The 17,424-nt window shown below is 42.6% G+C and overlaps 3 protein-coding genes across 3 annotated transcripts; all 3 read right to left on the bottom strand.

Annotated features, from left to right (window-relative positions):
- Window positions 1–3,152: 3,152 nt before the first annotated feature.
- Window positions 3,153–4,963, bottom strand: foxc1a (forkhead box C1a). The gene has a single exon (XM_035169315.2). It carries the CDS (start codon window positions 4,647–4,649, stop codon window positions 3,231–3,233), a length of 1,419 nt encoding a protein of 472 aa, XP_035025206.1. The 5' UTR covers window positions 4,650–4,963; the 3' UTR covers window positions 3,153–3,230.
- A 5,402-nt stretch (window positions 4,964–10,365) lies between these two features.
- On the bottom strand, window positions 10,366–13,431 carry foxf2a (forkhead box F2a). Its single transcript, XM_035170747.2, has 2 exons — window positions 12,152–13,431; window positions 10,366–10,802 (listed from the first exon to the last, which is right to left on the bottom strand). Exons 1-2 carry the CDS (start codon window positions 13,116–13,118, stop codon window positions 10,630–10,632), a joined length of 1,140 nt encoding a protein of 379 aa, XP_035026638.1. The 5' UTR covers window positions 13,119–13,431; the 3' UTR covers window positions 10,366–10,629.
- Window positions 13,432–14,826: 1,395 nt separating this feature from the next.
- Window positions 14,827–16,123, bottom strand: foxq1a (forkhead box Q1a). The gene has a single exon (XM_035170694.2). It carries the CDS (start codon window positions 15,957–15,959, stop codon window positions 15,105–15,107), a length of 855 nt encoding a protein of 284 aa, XP_035026585.1. The 5' UTR covers window positions 15,960–16,123; the 3' UTR covers window positions 14,827–15,104.
- Between the last annotated feature and the right edge of the window lie 1,301 nt (window positions 16,124–17,424).

Raw genomic sequence — 17,424 nt, 5'->3', positions numbered from 1 at the left:
CAAATGTATTTCAAATGCAGGCTTCAAAAACCACATAAGGTAACCAATCCAAATCTGAGAGGTGGTTTGGATTTGTTGAATATTAAAAGCATTTCTGCCACAGGCGCTTTTGTCTTTGCTATTTGACCCAAAGCACTGAGGGAAGTTGTGCATTTTCAGGAATGTAGCGGAACGTTTCAGGGGGAAAGGGGCAGAGTATAAAAATCTGTGCACAGGCTCAAAACAGGGGCCCCCCCAACATGTCCCCGTGTTGAGGACAAGGGCCCCTGTTGGGGACATCTGATTAGACTTGTTGTTGTTGTTGTTGTTGTTGAAATAACCATCTGCAGGCCACTTTAGGTGGGGGCATAACTGTAAAAACAAAAAAACAAAAAAACAGCAACCATGCTCCATATCCAGAGAAGGGAAATGAAAGTAAAATTTAATTTGTCCTTATTTTGCAGTGGGGCCCCTCGGGACGGATGAAGGGCCCCGGGCCACACATAGAAACCCATAGTCTCTAATGGCAGTGGCTACCACCTTCATTTACAGTGACAAATGTATGCAGCCATTTCACATCCGTCTGCAGAGTGTGTGTAGCTTCTTTTTGGGGAAACTTGTATTTCTATCATTTAACAGTAAAGGAATTCAGATCTGGTCCCTCTCTCTCTCCCTCTGTGTCTACCTCTCTCTACCCCTCTCTCTCTCTGCTACGTCCTGTTATATTGTTGATGGTGCTCTCTGCTCTGGCGGCCGACATCCTCCTCATTGACCCCCGTCTCTCCCTCTCTGCCTTTTCCGTCTCATGAAAAACGATTCCAGCGCTCTGATTGAATTTTATTCCTTCCTGACCCGGGCTATTCTGCGAGGGCGCCATCAATCTTCGGACTAACACGACGTTTGTTTATTGGGGCCTTTTACTTTGGGGAGAGTATCTAATGGCTTCTATGAGCCGGCTTGTCGCTGCAAGCATGGCGCAAACCGGGAGCGCACGGGGGGAGGGGGGGGGGAGACGCCTGAGCCCACGCAGGGATTCACCGTGGCTGCATGTGAACGATCCGTGTTTAGCTGTCAGTAAATATTCACATCCTTCATCTTTGTTTGGATGCGTTGTTTTATTGTCGTTCTCGTCCTTGTTGTTTTGGAGGCCTGAGGAAGCCGGAAAAGGGAATAAAGAATAAACTCAGATAATCCGCCTTCCTTTTTAAAAACAAGGGTTTGAGACTCACAGGATAAATGTTGGTGATTTGATAATGAACATGTTGTGTCTCAGTATCTGTCACAGGCTGAGGAACATGTTGCCACAAAGCAAATCAGTAATCTAAATCGTCCAAATGACAAACCTCCGAGGTATAGGTTTTTAAAGGAGCAAATTATGGATTGCTATGTATTGTTTGTTGGTGTAATTAATACAACTGAATATTGTTACTGTTATAATTACCTATAACTATTTTGTAAAAATGTCTGTTACTATTTCCATGTTATACTATTTAATTCAAACCCTCGTTGTCTCTTTATGGTAGTGGTGTGGCAATCACGACAATAGTATTGAGTAGGATATTTCCTATTAATATTATTAATAATAATAATAACAACAATGATTGTTGTTATTATTATTGTTGTTATCACCAACGTTTTCATACTGTAGCCATACGAAGTCTATCCAAGCAAAAAGCATTATATTGTTTTTATCGTGTAAACATTATGTCAGCTATTAGTAAATATCTAAACTACCAAATAAAATAGAATTAAATGAAATAAAAAGCTAGTTTGACAGATATATATACATACTGCATTTAAATTAGGGCTACTGATAAACACCATACTATTTGATAAATGTGTATTTTGAGGTACTCGGCCAAATGTATGATTTGTCATTTATTGTGATTAAAAGAGACTGATTGGTGACGTAAACCAAATGTTGGAGCCTTTTCCACTCTGAAGATTTAAAACCAGCGCAGACTGGGGATACAATAAAACATCAATTTGACATTTCGACAAAATAAAACCAACTTAATATCCACTCGATCTTTTCAATTAAAAAAATCCCCAAACACTGAGAAACAATGGGATGAGTTCACGTCATGTACAACCTGCCGGTGGTGGAGCCGTGCACGTCAGCGGCGTGTCAGACTGGCTGGGGATTCAAACGTCAAACCTGAAGTGACAACGGCACCATATCTTTGGCATGTGTGGTATGATGACATTAAGTAAGCGCTGGTATGTGCCAGTAAACACACAACGCGATCCAAAACAAAGTTGGGATGTGCGCAGGTTATTTCTCAGGTCTACAGGCCTGGAGGTCAACGTGATATCTAACCGTCTATTATTAACGTGTAGAGTACGAAAATGGAAATATTAAATAAATATACAGTATGAATAATACATTTTTAAAATGTCTGGGGATGAAGAGACTATTTTCTCTTTGGACGTGCGCACGCAAAACTGTTTACCCTTAGTTTTCCAATAAGATGAGAAATAAAATAAATATTCCAGAGCATCGTCACATGTAAATAAATATCATCTCACTGTTTCTTTTAGGGTTTTTGCAGCAGAAGAAACTCTGAACATCTTTAATTTTAAGTATGAATATATTTCTATTAGCTCGCAGCATTAAATAAATTAAACCTCACAGGGTCAGATCAGATTAAGGCCTGTTTACCCTCCACACAAAATTGAACCCGGGTCAGACCGAGTGTAAAATATCACAACAGCCTGCATCCAAGTCTGTAAGAAACGAGGCGCAACTTAACTCACATAAAATGACAAATTTATTATTAAACAAACAAACAAAAAAATCCTTCAAAAAAAAAAAATACTTTTCAACAAATGAAGAATCTTTGAAATAGTACGGCGGTATACACGTTCCTTTCTTAACTTTTATAATGGAACATTATATTTTTTGGACAATTATTTAAGGCAGTTCAATTTAGAAACACTTTTTTTTGGTGTTTGGTCCATAATATCCGGCTACAGCTTAGAAATAAATTAGTATATGCACTTTACACGTCCATGAAAACTGGCATATCTTTAGCATATCATCACATAAAGCCACAAAAGCAAAGAGAGACTTACGTGTTATTTTTTCTGCAGTAACACTGTTCTTTAGAAAAAACCGAGATCAAGTCTTTTCTGTTTTTGTTTTCTGTCAGTCCACGAGGTGAGGGTGGAGGAGAGAAGGGGGATTTTACTGAAATAGTTCAAACACCGTGAGGAAAAGATCGAGCCTGTCTTTCTTTCTTTTCTTTTGGTCAGAACTTGCTGCAGTCATACACAAAAGCTCCCGAAGTGCGATAGATGGATTGGCTCGGTGGGAATGACATCTGACAGCTGTTATTCCCATTCACCGGCGAGTTATTCAAGCCAATTCGTTGGGATTCAAACATCTCTCGGACCGAGTGGAAGTTCTGCTGCTGCGCCGGGTACGTTGCGCCCAGGTGGCCCAGGTCCCCGGCCTGGTTGAGGTACCAGGAGGTCAGCCTCCCTTGGTGGGGATGGTGGCCCTCCTGCCCCGAGTTCAGATTACCGTGGTTCAGGGAGGATGCGGTGGTCGTGATGGAGTAATCTGGCAACGTTTCGTCCACGGTGGTGCTCGGTGCCAAGTGGCTAGATCTGTCCCCGGCGTACAAGCTCATGGCTTGCATGTTACAATGATAGGTGGCGTTGGAGGTAGTGGAGATGGAGTTTTGGTTACAGGGTGAACTATAGACGGAGGTCTGGCTCGGAGAATAGTTTAAGGACAAAGACGGTGTTATACCTGTCCTAGTGGAGGCGCTGAGGCTGGGGGTGAGCTCTGTGGCCCCTTGCGGAGACCCCCGGAGGGAGGTCATGATGTTGTCTACGCTGAAGCCCTGCGTCGAGGCCTGGCCGTGGTGCTGGTGGTGCTCGGAGCCGTCCATGCCTATGGACCTGCTGGATGGGATGCTGTGGGGGCTCCCGCTGGACATGCTGCTGCTGTCCGGGCTCTCGATTTTGGGCACGGTGCTGAGTGAGGGCGAGTCGGCCTGCGGCGGCGTGGCGCTGCCGTTCTCGGTCTTAATATCCTGGATCCTCACCGGCTGGGAGCCCTGCACCGCCTGCTCCTGCTCCCGGCCTTGCTGCCTGGGCGGCACGTCCTTCTGCTGCCGCTCTTCTTTCTCCTTCAGCGCGTCCTTCTTCTTGAACCGCCGCCTCCTCCTCAGGAAGCTCCCGTTTTCAAACATATTGTAAGAGTCCGGGTCCAGGGTCCAGTAGCTGCCTTTACCGGGTTTTTTATCATCACGGGGCACCTTGACAAAACACTCATTCAGAGACAGATTGTGTCTGATGCTATTCTGCCAGCCCTGCTTGTTGTCTCGGTAAAATGGAAACCTCTCCATGATAAACTGATAAATCCCGTTCAGGGTCACCTTCTTGTCAGGCGAGTTTTGGATAGCCATGGTGATGAGCGCAATGTAGCTATAGGGGGGTTTGACCATATCCTTGGGCTGAGGTTGAGGTGTGTACGGTCCATACGCACGGGCCATGCTGGCAGGGTATTGGTCATGTGCCGCATGGGAGTACATGTTCATAGGAGCTGGCATCCCCGTGTATCCTCCACCAGCAGCGGCCCGGTAGTAGCTCGGGTCGCTGCTGATGTACGGCACGACGCCCAGGGAGTTGGGACTGGAGACGGAGTAGCGAGCCTGCATGTCTTCACGTTGATCCGGCGACAATATAGCCACAAAAAAATAGGCAGACGGAGAGCTCCACTTCTCCCTCCTCTGACGACCGAGGGCGCACAAATCTCAGTCCCTCACTGCTCAGTTAAAAAACCGCAAAAAGAAACAGGAGAAAAGTTCACAACAGTGCGGCGTGCTGGTTCTCTGAGGAGCTCAAGCCGTCCCCATCCCCGTGTCTCTGCGAAACAGACGCACATTGAAAAAGTTCTGGACTTTGGACATCCGTCACCACACAGGACTTTTTGCGCAGTTAAATTCTTTCCTCCTTTTTGCTGCCAGTGGAGCTCCTCCCCGAGAAGTGCGCGGCTCGTCCAATGAGGGAGTTGGAGAGAGAGAGGGAGCAGAGAGCTCCCGGCCACACTCAGAGCTTTAAGTAAAACGAGAGAAGGTGTTGGTAACTCCCAGCCCCGCTGCAGCCAAGACCTCAGACGTGCCAGAGCAACTCACATGAACACAATCAGATCAGGGAGCACATATCCCTGCACAGTGTTTCAAAACAGCATCCTCCATCAGACCTGTGTTTGTCCCGAGACAACCCAAACATGTGTCATCTCTCAAATGTTTTACACACATTTATATAGGCCAATTAGTTTGGATATTAAAGAGTTAAATCATTTTTTCTCTGTGCGTAAAAACTGTTTTTACGCACAAGCAGCCAGTGACTTTATTTGGCACGCTCTCTTGCAGCTGTCCCTTTTAATAAGTTAATCAATAACACTGTGTTTCCACTATTTTATTTTTTATTGGAAACTATAGCAGTTGTATAGTTAACCAAATGGCGTCGTTTACGCGCCGCTCCGCGTCTTTTAAAGGGCGTTTTATTAGTGCAAAGCCTCCACACCAGCAGCAGATCACCGTGAGATCAAAGCAGGGGCATCGGTGGCCGTGCTGCGTTTAAGTGCGATCTCATTAAAACCAGAATTAAAAAGACAAGTTTGTGCTGAGAGGGACCAGAGGGGGTGAGGGTTAATTCAAGAAAACGATTTAGAGACAAGGGGCCAAATGGCTCAAGCTTGTTTACTGGCTGCCTAATGTGTTGTGATGTCTGAGGCCTACTGGGGATTTATTGCCCAATTGACAGCCCAGAAACAAAACTGATTATTGGATTATTTTATTCGATCGTTTTCTTCACACCGACGTACGTCTTCAATTAAATGCATAAATAAAAAAATATCAGGATAGTTTAATCAATGTTATACCCCTCTATGATTTTCCCATGCCAAGTTATTTATTCTATAAGGCAGAGTTTTATGAAAAGAATAAAAATTCTGACCAAACATAGAAAAAGAAAAGGTTCAATAAAGCTGTATCTGAGATGTCAGAGGCGACCGTGCTTGAAATTGTTAATGGTCATTGTGAGGCAACGTTACAGTCCCAGTGTCGCAGTAATCCTCTGCAGGTCGTCTTAATTAAATGTCCGTGCAGTGGCCTGGTGCTGCGCCGGTTTCTCCTTACATGGACCCGGGCATGAACTTTTTCCACCGCCCTGGGCTGTTTACACAGTTCACGACGGGCCTTCCACTTAATCCCACGGCCTGCCCACCCAGTCCACCTTAACTCTTTATTATTTAAAGGCATCCACGGCTGAGGCCCAGTGAAGAACACGAGAAAGTGTCACAAGCGAAGCACTTGATGGTCGTTGCTTTTTTATTTTTTAATAAAATGAGAAATTATCTTTATTAGAATAGATCTTTTGCTCTTATGGTAATTTACCTGTACTTACATTTTATTTCTACTCATTTTATTTTATTCATTTATTTATTAGATTTTTTATTAGTATGTTATTATACTAGTTGTACTAGTTTTTTTTATAATTTGTGTTATTTGTGCATTGTAACAACAAACTGCATCTTTCAAATTATTTCAAATTGTTATATAAATTATAACATAATACGAGATGATTATAAATAATCAAACAATGGGAGTATAGACATGGCCTTTACTTTGTAAATATATGCATATATATCTTAAATACGATACTATATAAGAAATAAAACGTAGCCTAATTATTCAAATAATTATTTGTAGCATCTCCAAAAACTGATGTTGACATAAGCAGCTCATTATTCAGTTTACAATGATGCATATAGAACGATAGAGGTAGACTGTCTGTCTGTCTGCCTGCCTGTCTGTATCTGTCAGACAGACAGACACAGACAGAGGGTGTAATAACTTTGGATTTGGTTCCCTCTGGCGTTAATAGTGTGTTAAATCTTTGCTGTCGTAAATACAAGTAAACTGATTGGTGTAACTTTTAATTGGAGTTGTCTATCCAACCATTTTAATGATATATTCAAACCGGACCTCATAAATTAAACGAATACATAAATACATTTGAAGAAATAATTAATTGAACAAATAAATAAGCAAAATGACAGATGGCTGAGAAGAAAAAAATAATAAAAACATAACGGGCAAAGAAGTTGCAGGGCATTTATGAAACACTGCTGCCACCTAGTGGTCTGCTATAGTACTACAGACAGGGATTGACAATGAGGAAAAACAAGAAGCAGCATCAGACAAGGAAACAGCAGGGACCAAAACACTGCTCCAATGACATGGTTAAATATGTGGGTCATTTATTTGTATTGCCACATAGTCTGCTGCCTACACCATGTTGCATGGCATTAATGGATTGATGCATGATAAAGGGCTACACATATTACAATGCATTTTCTGATGGAACCAAGGAAACTGAACCAAAGCCTATAGGACTTTCTCCATATGCACGACATTTGAAGCATTGGTATAAATAGTACCTCTCTGAGTGTTTGACTATAGATTATCTGGAATGGCCAGGAATTGTTCATGAGTCAGCAGGTTATATGGGGTTGTTCAGTTTTTCACAGAGTGCTCTGAAATGTAGGGTTTCCAAATAATGTGCCCATCGCCAGCTACAATTGTACTGCAACATCCCTCACACACACACACACACACACACACACACACACACAGTACCCATCAGAATGGCTTACAATGTCTTTCTGTTAGATACAAGGGAGGAGATATGACGGAGGAAAGTAAAGCAGCAGCAAAGCAACACACACATTTGCATTTTGGCTTCAAACTGAGGTCCTGTCACATGACGGCTCACTTTACTGCAGTGCCCAGGACGCACCTGCGTTCACACAGCGAAAATAATGTGGCCATTTGCGTCACAGACTAGATCTCAGGACGCATTTGGGTGCGTTCAGGCCCTTCAGGAACACTTGTGACCGGATGATTCAGGACGGATGTAAATACCAAGTCTGAACGGTGTCGCTAAGTTTCTCAGATCACAAACTCCTGCTGCCAGTTTCCAACACCACAGTATTCCGCTCATAGACCTAATGCTATCTGTATAATCATTGCATAGGCATGACTATATAGAGCCAGAATATGTGGCTCCACCACGAAGTTGCAAATTGCATTTATAATAAGCAAAAGAGGAAAAAAACAAGATGCACTTACCCTTAAGACATCATTGGTTGTTGAGTGACAGTATCCATGTTGCTATCCTGGGCCCTTGTTCTCGTCCTCTCGGTGTTTGTATCCAAAAGTGCCACATTACTGGTTCAATAATGTCCACTGCTGCTCCTGGAGTATCTCACAGGTTTAGATTGTGGCCTTATGTGTTAGTGCACATCTGTTTGTATCCTCCAGTCTGTCTCGGTCCTGTTCAGCGATCACCAGTTTCATTCCATTTCCACCAGTTTCATCACATTTCCACTTCCGTCAGTCACTTTTACCACTATTCGTTTCCAGGTTTCCACTGAGTCTCCACGCGTTGACGTGCAGGTAGAATCCACATTCATCACGACACACCTCGCTAACGCTAAGTCACCGAAAAAACCGCGCTCAGGGTAACAGGAAGTAGAAGTAAGGTGAAGGGTTCAATGCGTGCGCCCATTGGCTGAATCAGATCACCTGTGTTGGCTGCGGGTTTTTCAATTTAAATGTAATATTTATTTTCGTGTTTTTAATTATTTCTCAAAATATAAATGATAGTATTCACACATAAGAAGTTGTAATAAAAAACAGACATTTCTAGAGGAAACTGTGGCTATACTTAAACACCCCAGTCACCTCTGTGGCGCCACCTAATGGTCAAAAAGTCCAGGTCCTCTTCTTAGAACTCACTGAGGAGATGTTGCTGTTGTGCAATACCCTAAAAAAGTTGTACATGCAGTCCATCATGGTTGTGTGTCCCAAACACTGCTGTGTCATTTCATTCGTCTTTGTGTTGGTAGTTGGTAGTAGATACAGGAGCCTATATTATATATATATCACAGGATAAAATGTATGCACAATTTTCTTTAGTATTATGGACAGAAACATCAACAAGCTCGTAGAAAGTCTGTCATGGGGGCCCTCCCTTTAAATTGCCTGTTCAGAAACACAACACTCATCTATGGATCTGCCTATATATCTCTATATCTATTATTAAATTTGATGTCAACTTATGTTTCTATGACACTGTGCCATTTTCTACACTTGACCTCTCAGACATGGTTGTATCAACACGCAGCCAAAACTCTATAGACTTAATATTCACCTGATGAATAAATATAGTTCTACGTTTGGATTGTCACGTATCTGTAACAATTCATCTAAACCACCCTGGCTCTGCCTTTAGAAATGATGTCTCAGGCTTATGCTGTGTACAGCCCATTAATATGTACAAATATTCATACAATACATTTATCACAAATAAAACTAAGCCTATTGACTTTTGAGGCATTTTAAACAGGTCTAAACAATTTCCCCTGTCTTTTTATATTCATTTTACAGAGTTGATGAGCCTTCTGCTAATGTATTTCATAGAATCATATAATGTCTATCAATCAATAATCATCATATCTGTTCAGTCGTTAAACGTGACCTGATCAATTGGCTATTCTGTATAATTTATTTTGTTAACTCTCAATTTCTTTGCAAAGTGAGGTTAAACAAATAAGACAGCCCACAGAATTTTGTTCGAGCCATTGCACTTGCAGTCTCCACTAGGTGGCAGTACAGTCACATTTAAAACAAAAGACCTAGAGATGAAGAATGAAACATTTTTAACACGAGAGTTTTAGGTTAATTATTTTATGTTGACTTGGTCTTTTTTCTCTATTTCTTTTTACTCAAATTTCGCATTGAGAATTATATGTAGGTCTCTTGGGATAAATAATACCCTAACCCTAAATTTCACTTAAATTCTCCCCATGATATAAACAGCTGGGCCTAAAAGAAGGATTTATTTCTTTTGAATAATCTTAAAACTTAAAAATAGTAATGGTGTATCTGTTAAACTGATGATAAGTAGCCCTCAGTGTGTGAGCATGGAAAGAAAGAACAGCATCAAATAAATAATAATCTACCTATATTGTTTACTGTATCTTAACCTTTTGAAATAATTTGTTAAATTTTCTCTTTCATAATGTTAAAATGTCGTAGGAAGAGACCAGAAGAGATAATCAAAGTCAGTAGCTCTCAAACAACAACAACCACAACAACAATAGATAGACAGTATAATAATAGTAATAATAATAACAATAATAATAATAATTTGGCAAAAATAAAATGTATGTGAAATGATACTCAAATAATTTGAGTTGAATGATTTTCCATAAGAAACACTTCCAAACTCTCTTTTAAAAATAAATCTGTTTAATGACTTGTAACATCTTTCAGTAACACCAGGAAACCAAATTAAGTGCATGAAAAAAAAAGGGTACGTGTTTTATGTAGTCTTTAAGTAAAAATGTAAATGTAAATGTAAATGTATTTTATCCACTTGTGTTAAGTCAGAGGTTTGCTGAAAAAATGAAGTGCGAGTCCTCATATCATCACCATCACTAAAAGGTTTCAGAAGTTCATTAAAAAAGAGTCTTCAAAAATTAAAAAAAATCCTTCATCAATACTTTTATTGTCTCAACAGTCAGCCTGAGGGTTGAATTCAGAGGGACGGCAGCGGACAGGTGTGTCACATGACGCACGGCTTGACGTCCTGACAGACGTTCTGGTGATGGTGGTGGAGCTGGTGGTAATAAGAGCCTCCGCTGCTGGGATGGAGGGACGAGATCCCGTTCAGGTTCAACACGAAGTCCTTCCTGTCACACACAGGAGCCGAGTGACCGGAATACCGAGACAGTCCCACTGGAAACAAACAGCACAAGTCAGGGTCACTCATCTCTTTAGCTGGGCTGCATCATTCATGTCTGTTATTTTTATTCCTGGTACTGGATAACAAAAGATAACATATACGTAATCTGTGATCCAGGGGAAATGCGTTTAGGCCATTTTGAATGAGGTCAAAGTGTTTTAATTTGTATCCAGTCTATTAAAACGCTATAATAACAATTTAACATACTGTTGGTTGCCAGGTTGCGAAAAATCATTTGGCTGATATTTATCTTTTGTATTTGGTAAAGTTATAATCGAATAACAAATAATCAGCAATTTCTCCTTTTTTTTGTTAATAACAATGAAGTCAATGCTAATGAGACTAAATTGTGTTAATGTTGCATTGTACGATTTCTGCTCTGCAGCCTTGATCTTCCTGTTGAACTAAAAACGTGAAAAGACAAAGTAGTTTATTTTGGTGAAGGAGGTTAAAACAACAGCGATGAGATTTTGACAACGTGGCAAATCGGAAATGTTTTTTTTTAGTTTATAACGGATCAATTGAACAAAGGTAAATCGCATGTTTATCATTGAGCCCCAATTCAACCTATATATTCAACTCATAGAGTTTATGTGGGTGTTTTATTAGAAAGTGACTAATTTGATTCATGATGTCACTAAAACAAACAATCATTCAAAATAAAAATATAATGACACTAAAAACGAAATAAAACTTTAACAATAACAGGCTAAATAATTGCAATAAAACAGTAAAAAAAAGACGTGAATATTATTACACGTTAAAGGCCTGAATGAAGTTGCACTGAAACTAATGTTTTTCCCCCCCCAGAGTTAATAACGTATTTGTGGATTTGTGGACGAAATGTAGATTAAACACTAGATCATGTCGTGTAGAAAAACTGTTCAAATTTTACACACAATTTTATGATTTACAATGAAATATTAGAACTGAAAAACAAATGTTAGGATGATCTCTAGATTTTATTTGAACGACGATATAATCAATTCGTGCCGATTCGTTGGTACTTGACAGACACGTATTTTGTGAGTTACAATAAATAGTAAATATTCGATTAGGTTGTTAAAATTTTGAGTCAAAAACTGGTCATTTCACCTGTAATTTCTTTATGCATTGCTCACCTGATGCAACTCGAATAATAAAACATGAAATGTGAACGTTTCTATAGATTTAATTCGCATTGGCTACGTTTTGCTGTTTGTGATGCGTAAAGATAACGACTCCCGTTTGGGCTGACAACCCACCACTGAGGGTAACTATGAATTATGAACTTTGACAACAATTGCTCTATCAGATAATTCAATACATAGTTTGTGCATAGGAGCAAACAGCGTGTATCCACCTGGGATGTCAGAGGAATCTCGTGCGTTATGGTGCAGATAGCCCTGATCCAGAGGGTAGGATGATGACATCCCTGTGTGCAGAGCAGAAGAAGTGGGGCTGCCTGATGCCAGACACTGCTGCTTCATGTATGAAGGTACACCAGGTGAACTCCAGTGAGAGGCTGCGTTTACGTAAGGCGACTGACTGTCCAGAGAGCCCAGCATTGCAGGAGAGGACTGCAGGGGACTGCTGTTGCTGTCCGGGCAGTAGTCCGTGTTCGAGGCCGCCTGACACGCAGCCATGTACGATGACCCGGAGCCTGATGACATGTGTGGGACGTGGTGGCCCCCTCCGAGGCCCTCGAAGCCGCCTGGCACTGGGTTACCCATCAGGTCTATGTTATAGCCGCCGTGACATGTTAGTGAGCCTGAAGGTGACTGGAAATCAAAGTTTTGTGGCAGCATTGACGCACCGAACCCGATGCCATTCATCATCCTGTACATTGGTTTCAAAGCCTGGCACTTCCTGCGGAATCCCCGAGGTCTGCGGCGAAAGGAGCCCTCCTCGAACATGAACTCACTCCCCGGGTCGATGGTCCAGTAGTGGCCCTTTCCGGGTCTACCCAGACCTTTGGGCAGCTTTATGAAACACTCGTTCAGAGACAGGTTGTGTCTGACGGAGTTTTTCCATCCCTGGTATGATCCCCGGAAGAAAGGGAAGCGCGCCTGCAGGAACTGATAGATCTCGCTCAAAGTGAGCCTTTTGGTGGGCGAGCTTTGGATCGCCATCACAATGAGGGCGATGTACGAGTAAGGGGGCTTCTCGGGGCGCCTCAAACCCGAGTTCCCCTTCTTTCCTTTCACGGATGCAGGGTGCTCGCTCTCCATCACTGGCTGTGCGCTCAGCAGAGTTGAGTTCAGAGCCGCTTGTCCGGAGCGTGGAGGATTAGATGGATCCAGATGTTGCTGGGAGCTCTCGGTCGTCATGGCTGCGCCTGTATTTTTTTGGGTATCCAACCCACTGTGGGTTCCGGCACCTGGGACAACTTTCTCTAAACGCTCACAGGTTTCCTGATGTGACAATAACAGAGGTCAGAGTCTCTTTGCGATGCTCCGCGCGTTTATAACCGTGTAACGCCAGCCGCTGTGCCACCTTCCTCCCTATGTCCATCGCTGGCAGTAATCCCATATGAGAGGGGGAATAAGGCTCCTGGACTTTGCTTGCGCATATCCACCGCGGCCAAACACAACCCGACCACCTATCAATTCTTAAATCTCTCTCTGCCCCTCGATCCCCCAAAATCCCTCCAAGAAATCGCCAGGAACTGCTCCCTCCCCATCTGGCCCGGATCCAGACTAGAAGCCGGACACGGCGCAGTGGAGTAAGACAAATCTCCTCCCACGTCTCCCTTTTCCAAAACACCTCTGTTCACATTTGTCAGACGAATATTTGGCACGATAACCTGACATGTCGTTGAATAAAGGGACTCGGTTTGCATAAATCTTTTTGTCTCATGGACTTGCAAAAAGTTGACGTCATTTTGCAAAGGTGCACATGAGAGGGAGTCCTGATTTGTTTGGGATCTGTTCAGGGTTATGCCTCTGACATGAGTGGGAGCATGCTTTTTCCATCAGAGCGTGCCAACATACCACACACAGTGCACGAGTGTCAGTTTACCTCTCGGGGGCCTGGATTTCATCCCTGGGGAAATGAAATTATTGTAAAAAGGTCCCAAATAATGATTTAGATGCTGGAACAACGTCAATTACTGTAAACAGCTTATTGCATTAAGTCAATTTGGAGTCAAGTCACCACATTTATGACGTGAAATAGTGAAATACACCCCCCAACACACACACCAGCAGAGTTAAAACACAATCTGCCCTGAATATCAGCAACATCAAACCCGCAGTCCTGCTGCGTCCAGGACGCGTAGCTGCTTTAAAAAGGAAATTTACTTTCTAGCCTCAGAAGAATGGGGCCTATAGTTGGAAGACATTTCTTCCTATTGTGGATTCCAGCTCGGTTCGCTCAGGATGCACCATTTGTATAAACTCTTTCCTGCGCATGTGTGTTGACTGAGGCGACAGCTATTTACAGAGCCAGACAGAAAACATAAATATTGAATGCCCCCATCCGGTTGCTGAGAGGGTCTTGAAGAGTGGGAAAATCAGATTCACTTAAGAAGCTGTGGTTATTATTTTTGTTATTATTAATATTATTATTATTATAATTATTATTATTATTATTCGTGTTATTATTGTTGAGATGTTATTTTATTGTATATTTTAATATTTTAATTTATTTCAATTTCAATTATTCCACTTTCTTTTATCTTATTTTATTATTCTGGTGTATTGCGTGTTGCTTGTCTTCTTGTTATACTTTGTGAAGCACTCTGGTCAACCAAGTTGTTTTAAATGTGCTATATAAAGAAAATGGACATTGACAATGACAATAAATATGATAATAATAATAATGATATTGTGATTGGAGGAGGTTAATAGGAGGCCCTTATTAGTGCACTTGCAATCGCATCCAACAGCAGTCACGTGAACGTCTCATACAGGTGTGCCAGTCCTTTTTTAGCCCCACAGGAACCATCATGACTGCTTTGAGTACGTTTATTTTTTATATTTCATCGTAAAGAGCGTGTTGATTTTGTGAGAAAGTGAGACAAAAACAGTGGAAGTGTTTGTTTTCAACACGTTTATTGAACGAACAATTCAGTAACATTCATAACAAACAACAAATATGTATAAAATATCAAATCTGATAGTGCTTTAAAAGGGAAATGACCAGAGGTACAAAAATAAGCGTAACACCATATGCCGCCACAACAATATCACAAAAATGGAATCCCAGCAAAGATGGGGAAAAGTTCTGTCTTTGGTGCATGGCCCCCTCCTGCCTCCTCTTTTCCATCATCAGTGCACGTCGATGATTATTTAACCATCAAGTAAGAAGAGAGTTTATCTCTGATATTGCAGCATATGCGGAACAGCAGCTCGGGCGTCCATGTGGCACGAAGGAGCCTTGACGCATGGGAACGAGGCAGGTGTATGTGAATAAGGTGCCATCAGGTCAGTGTAGCGCGGCCAATTGAAAGCCACAGGGTAGAGGGCGAAATGTTCCGTGTTCGAGTCTCTCTTGTACGGTGTGCTGAGGATGCTGTCTATAGCAAATGAACTAGTGAACTTGGGGCATGGATCAGTCTTGGTTGCAGCCGCAGATCGTGGAGGGTTCTGCGGCTCCTCTGCGCGCTCGGACGCCTCCTCCTCCGGCTGATGCTCCTGCGCGCCGAACTTCTTGTTGATGCGCTTTCTCCTGCGACGGAACACCCCGTCAGCAAACGTGTACTCGCTCTGAGGATTGAGCATCCAGTAATTGTCCTTCCCCCAAGGTCTCGACGGGTCCCGGAGCACTTTGAGAAAGCAGTCATTCAGAGACAGGTTGTGGCGCACCGAGTTCCTCCAGCCGGTGTAGCTGCCCCTGAAGAACGGGAACTTTTTCATCAGGTACTCGTTTATCTCCGCCAGAGTCAGGCGGCCACACGAGGAGTCCCGGATGGCCATGGCAATGAGGGCGATGTAGGAGAACGGGGGTTTGGGTCTCCGCGTGTACGGCTTCGACTTGCTGGTGCTGCTGCTGCTGCTGCTGCTGCTGCAGGGATTGACAGGTGGAGGGCTGTGCGCCACGCAGTCCCCATCCGAGCCCAGCTCCTCCTCAGCGCACAGAGAGGAGCTCACACTCCCCCCCTCTGCATCACTTGACACCTCAAAGTGTTTCATGTCAAAGTGGCTCCCGCACAACACCTCCAGCTTCATCCTTTTATTGTAAATCCCTTTTAATGGTGCTGCGTAAAGATCTGTCCAATAGGCTCTCCGTTCGTAAAGTTGGTAACTAGTGTTTGTCAAGACGCAGACTGTTTGGAACTGGATCCAACGATTTCCTTCTGTGTTGTCATACCGGCAAGTGGACTAAAGCACCATCTCACCTACAGTGTGCGTGAGCAGCAGTTTATAGCCGGCTCACCTAAGGGCCAACCCCAACAAGGCGGGGCCATAGATGATCTGGAGCGTCACACAACATCTTCCCATTCCAATTGAGCGCACGATAGTCTATAATAATACCACGGATCTTAATAAAAAGTTTCACCATGACCCTAAAGTAAAGTATCGACCATTATCAAGAGAAGATATTCACCAGAAACACCAATGAGTGCAGCTCTCACCTGTGAGGGTCACCTGTGAAATATGATCTGGCAAACAGCTTCGGACTATTTCACCTGAGACAACCAGGTGGCGTATTTTTCCTTTATATTTGTGAGGAGGTGCCTGCAGGTAGCATTAGTCAGTTTCATCCAGCAGAGTATAATCACAAAGAAACATCCGCCTCTCTTTACTTGGATGAAATTCTTTACATCCACCTTGTAATTAAAAACAACCCATTATACTGTTTTCTCCTATTATGAAGAGCTCTATTTATAACACAGTCTGTGGGAAAAGATGCTAAATGTGTGAGCAGGATACTCATGCCAAAGGCTGATCTTTAGATGTGTATGCCAACTGTACAGCCCACGTAGAAACCAGTGTTATTTTGTCTCCCCATTTAAAACAAATAGTGGAGCTGGGCCTGAATTGTGGGTTCACACTGCTAATTATTTTCTATGATTTATAATCTCCCTGAAAATAAATCACAAAAGAGGTGAGATCACAAAACAAGGGTGTGACGTGATGCCCAAAGGACAGTAATGAAAATAGGCCAGCAGGTGAATACACCTATTAAAGATACTCCCAAGCACTATAGTATGCCCTTTAAATAGCAAATACCAATGTCTCATTCTCATTAATTGCAAGTGCGCAGGCTGGTTCTCCACCCACTCACTCCCTACAGGTTCATCTGGCAGTCACGTTGAACTCAACAACACGTAATTCACAGTCTTATTCCTCGGCAAATTGTCAGAGCAAATCGCCGGCTTAGAAAACACTGTCACCAAATCATCGAATGGAAAAACAATCCCCACATGGGAACCAGCGTTGACGTCACACTGCGTCCACCGATACGCTGCTCCTGGGCCAAGTAACCTTTGTTTATACACGCTGTATTTTTCAGGCTGTTTTTCTTGCATGCAGGTTACACATGTTTGTGCTTGGCGTGAATGTTTTGATTTTCAGGTAATGATCGGTTTGTGTTGAGTGTGACACCCAATCCACGGTGAAGTCACTATTTTGAAAGGTGGCATGTCAAGGATGGATTCCTCTAAGCTAACCACACAATGACAAGAGCTCA

This window comes from Hippoglossus stenolepis, chromosome 11 (genome assembly GCF_022539355.2).
Source record: "Hippoglossus stenolepis isolate QCI-W04-F060 chromosome 11, HSTE1.2, whole genome shotgun sequence".
NCBI lineage: Eukaryota > Metazoa > Chordata > Actinopteri > Pleuronectiformes > Pleuronectidae > Hippoglossus > Hippoglossus stenolepis.
This window is presented reverse-complemented; position numbering and strand designations above follow the sequence as displayed.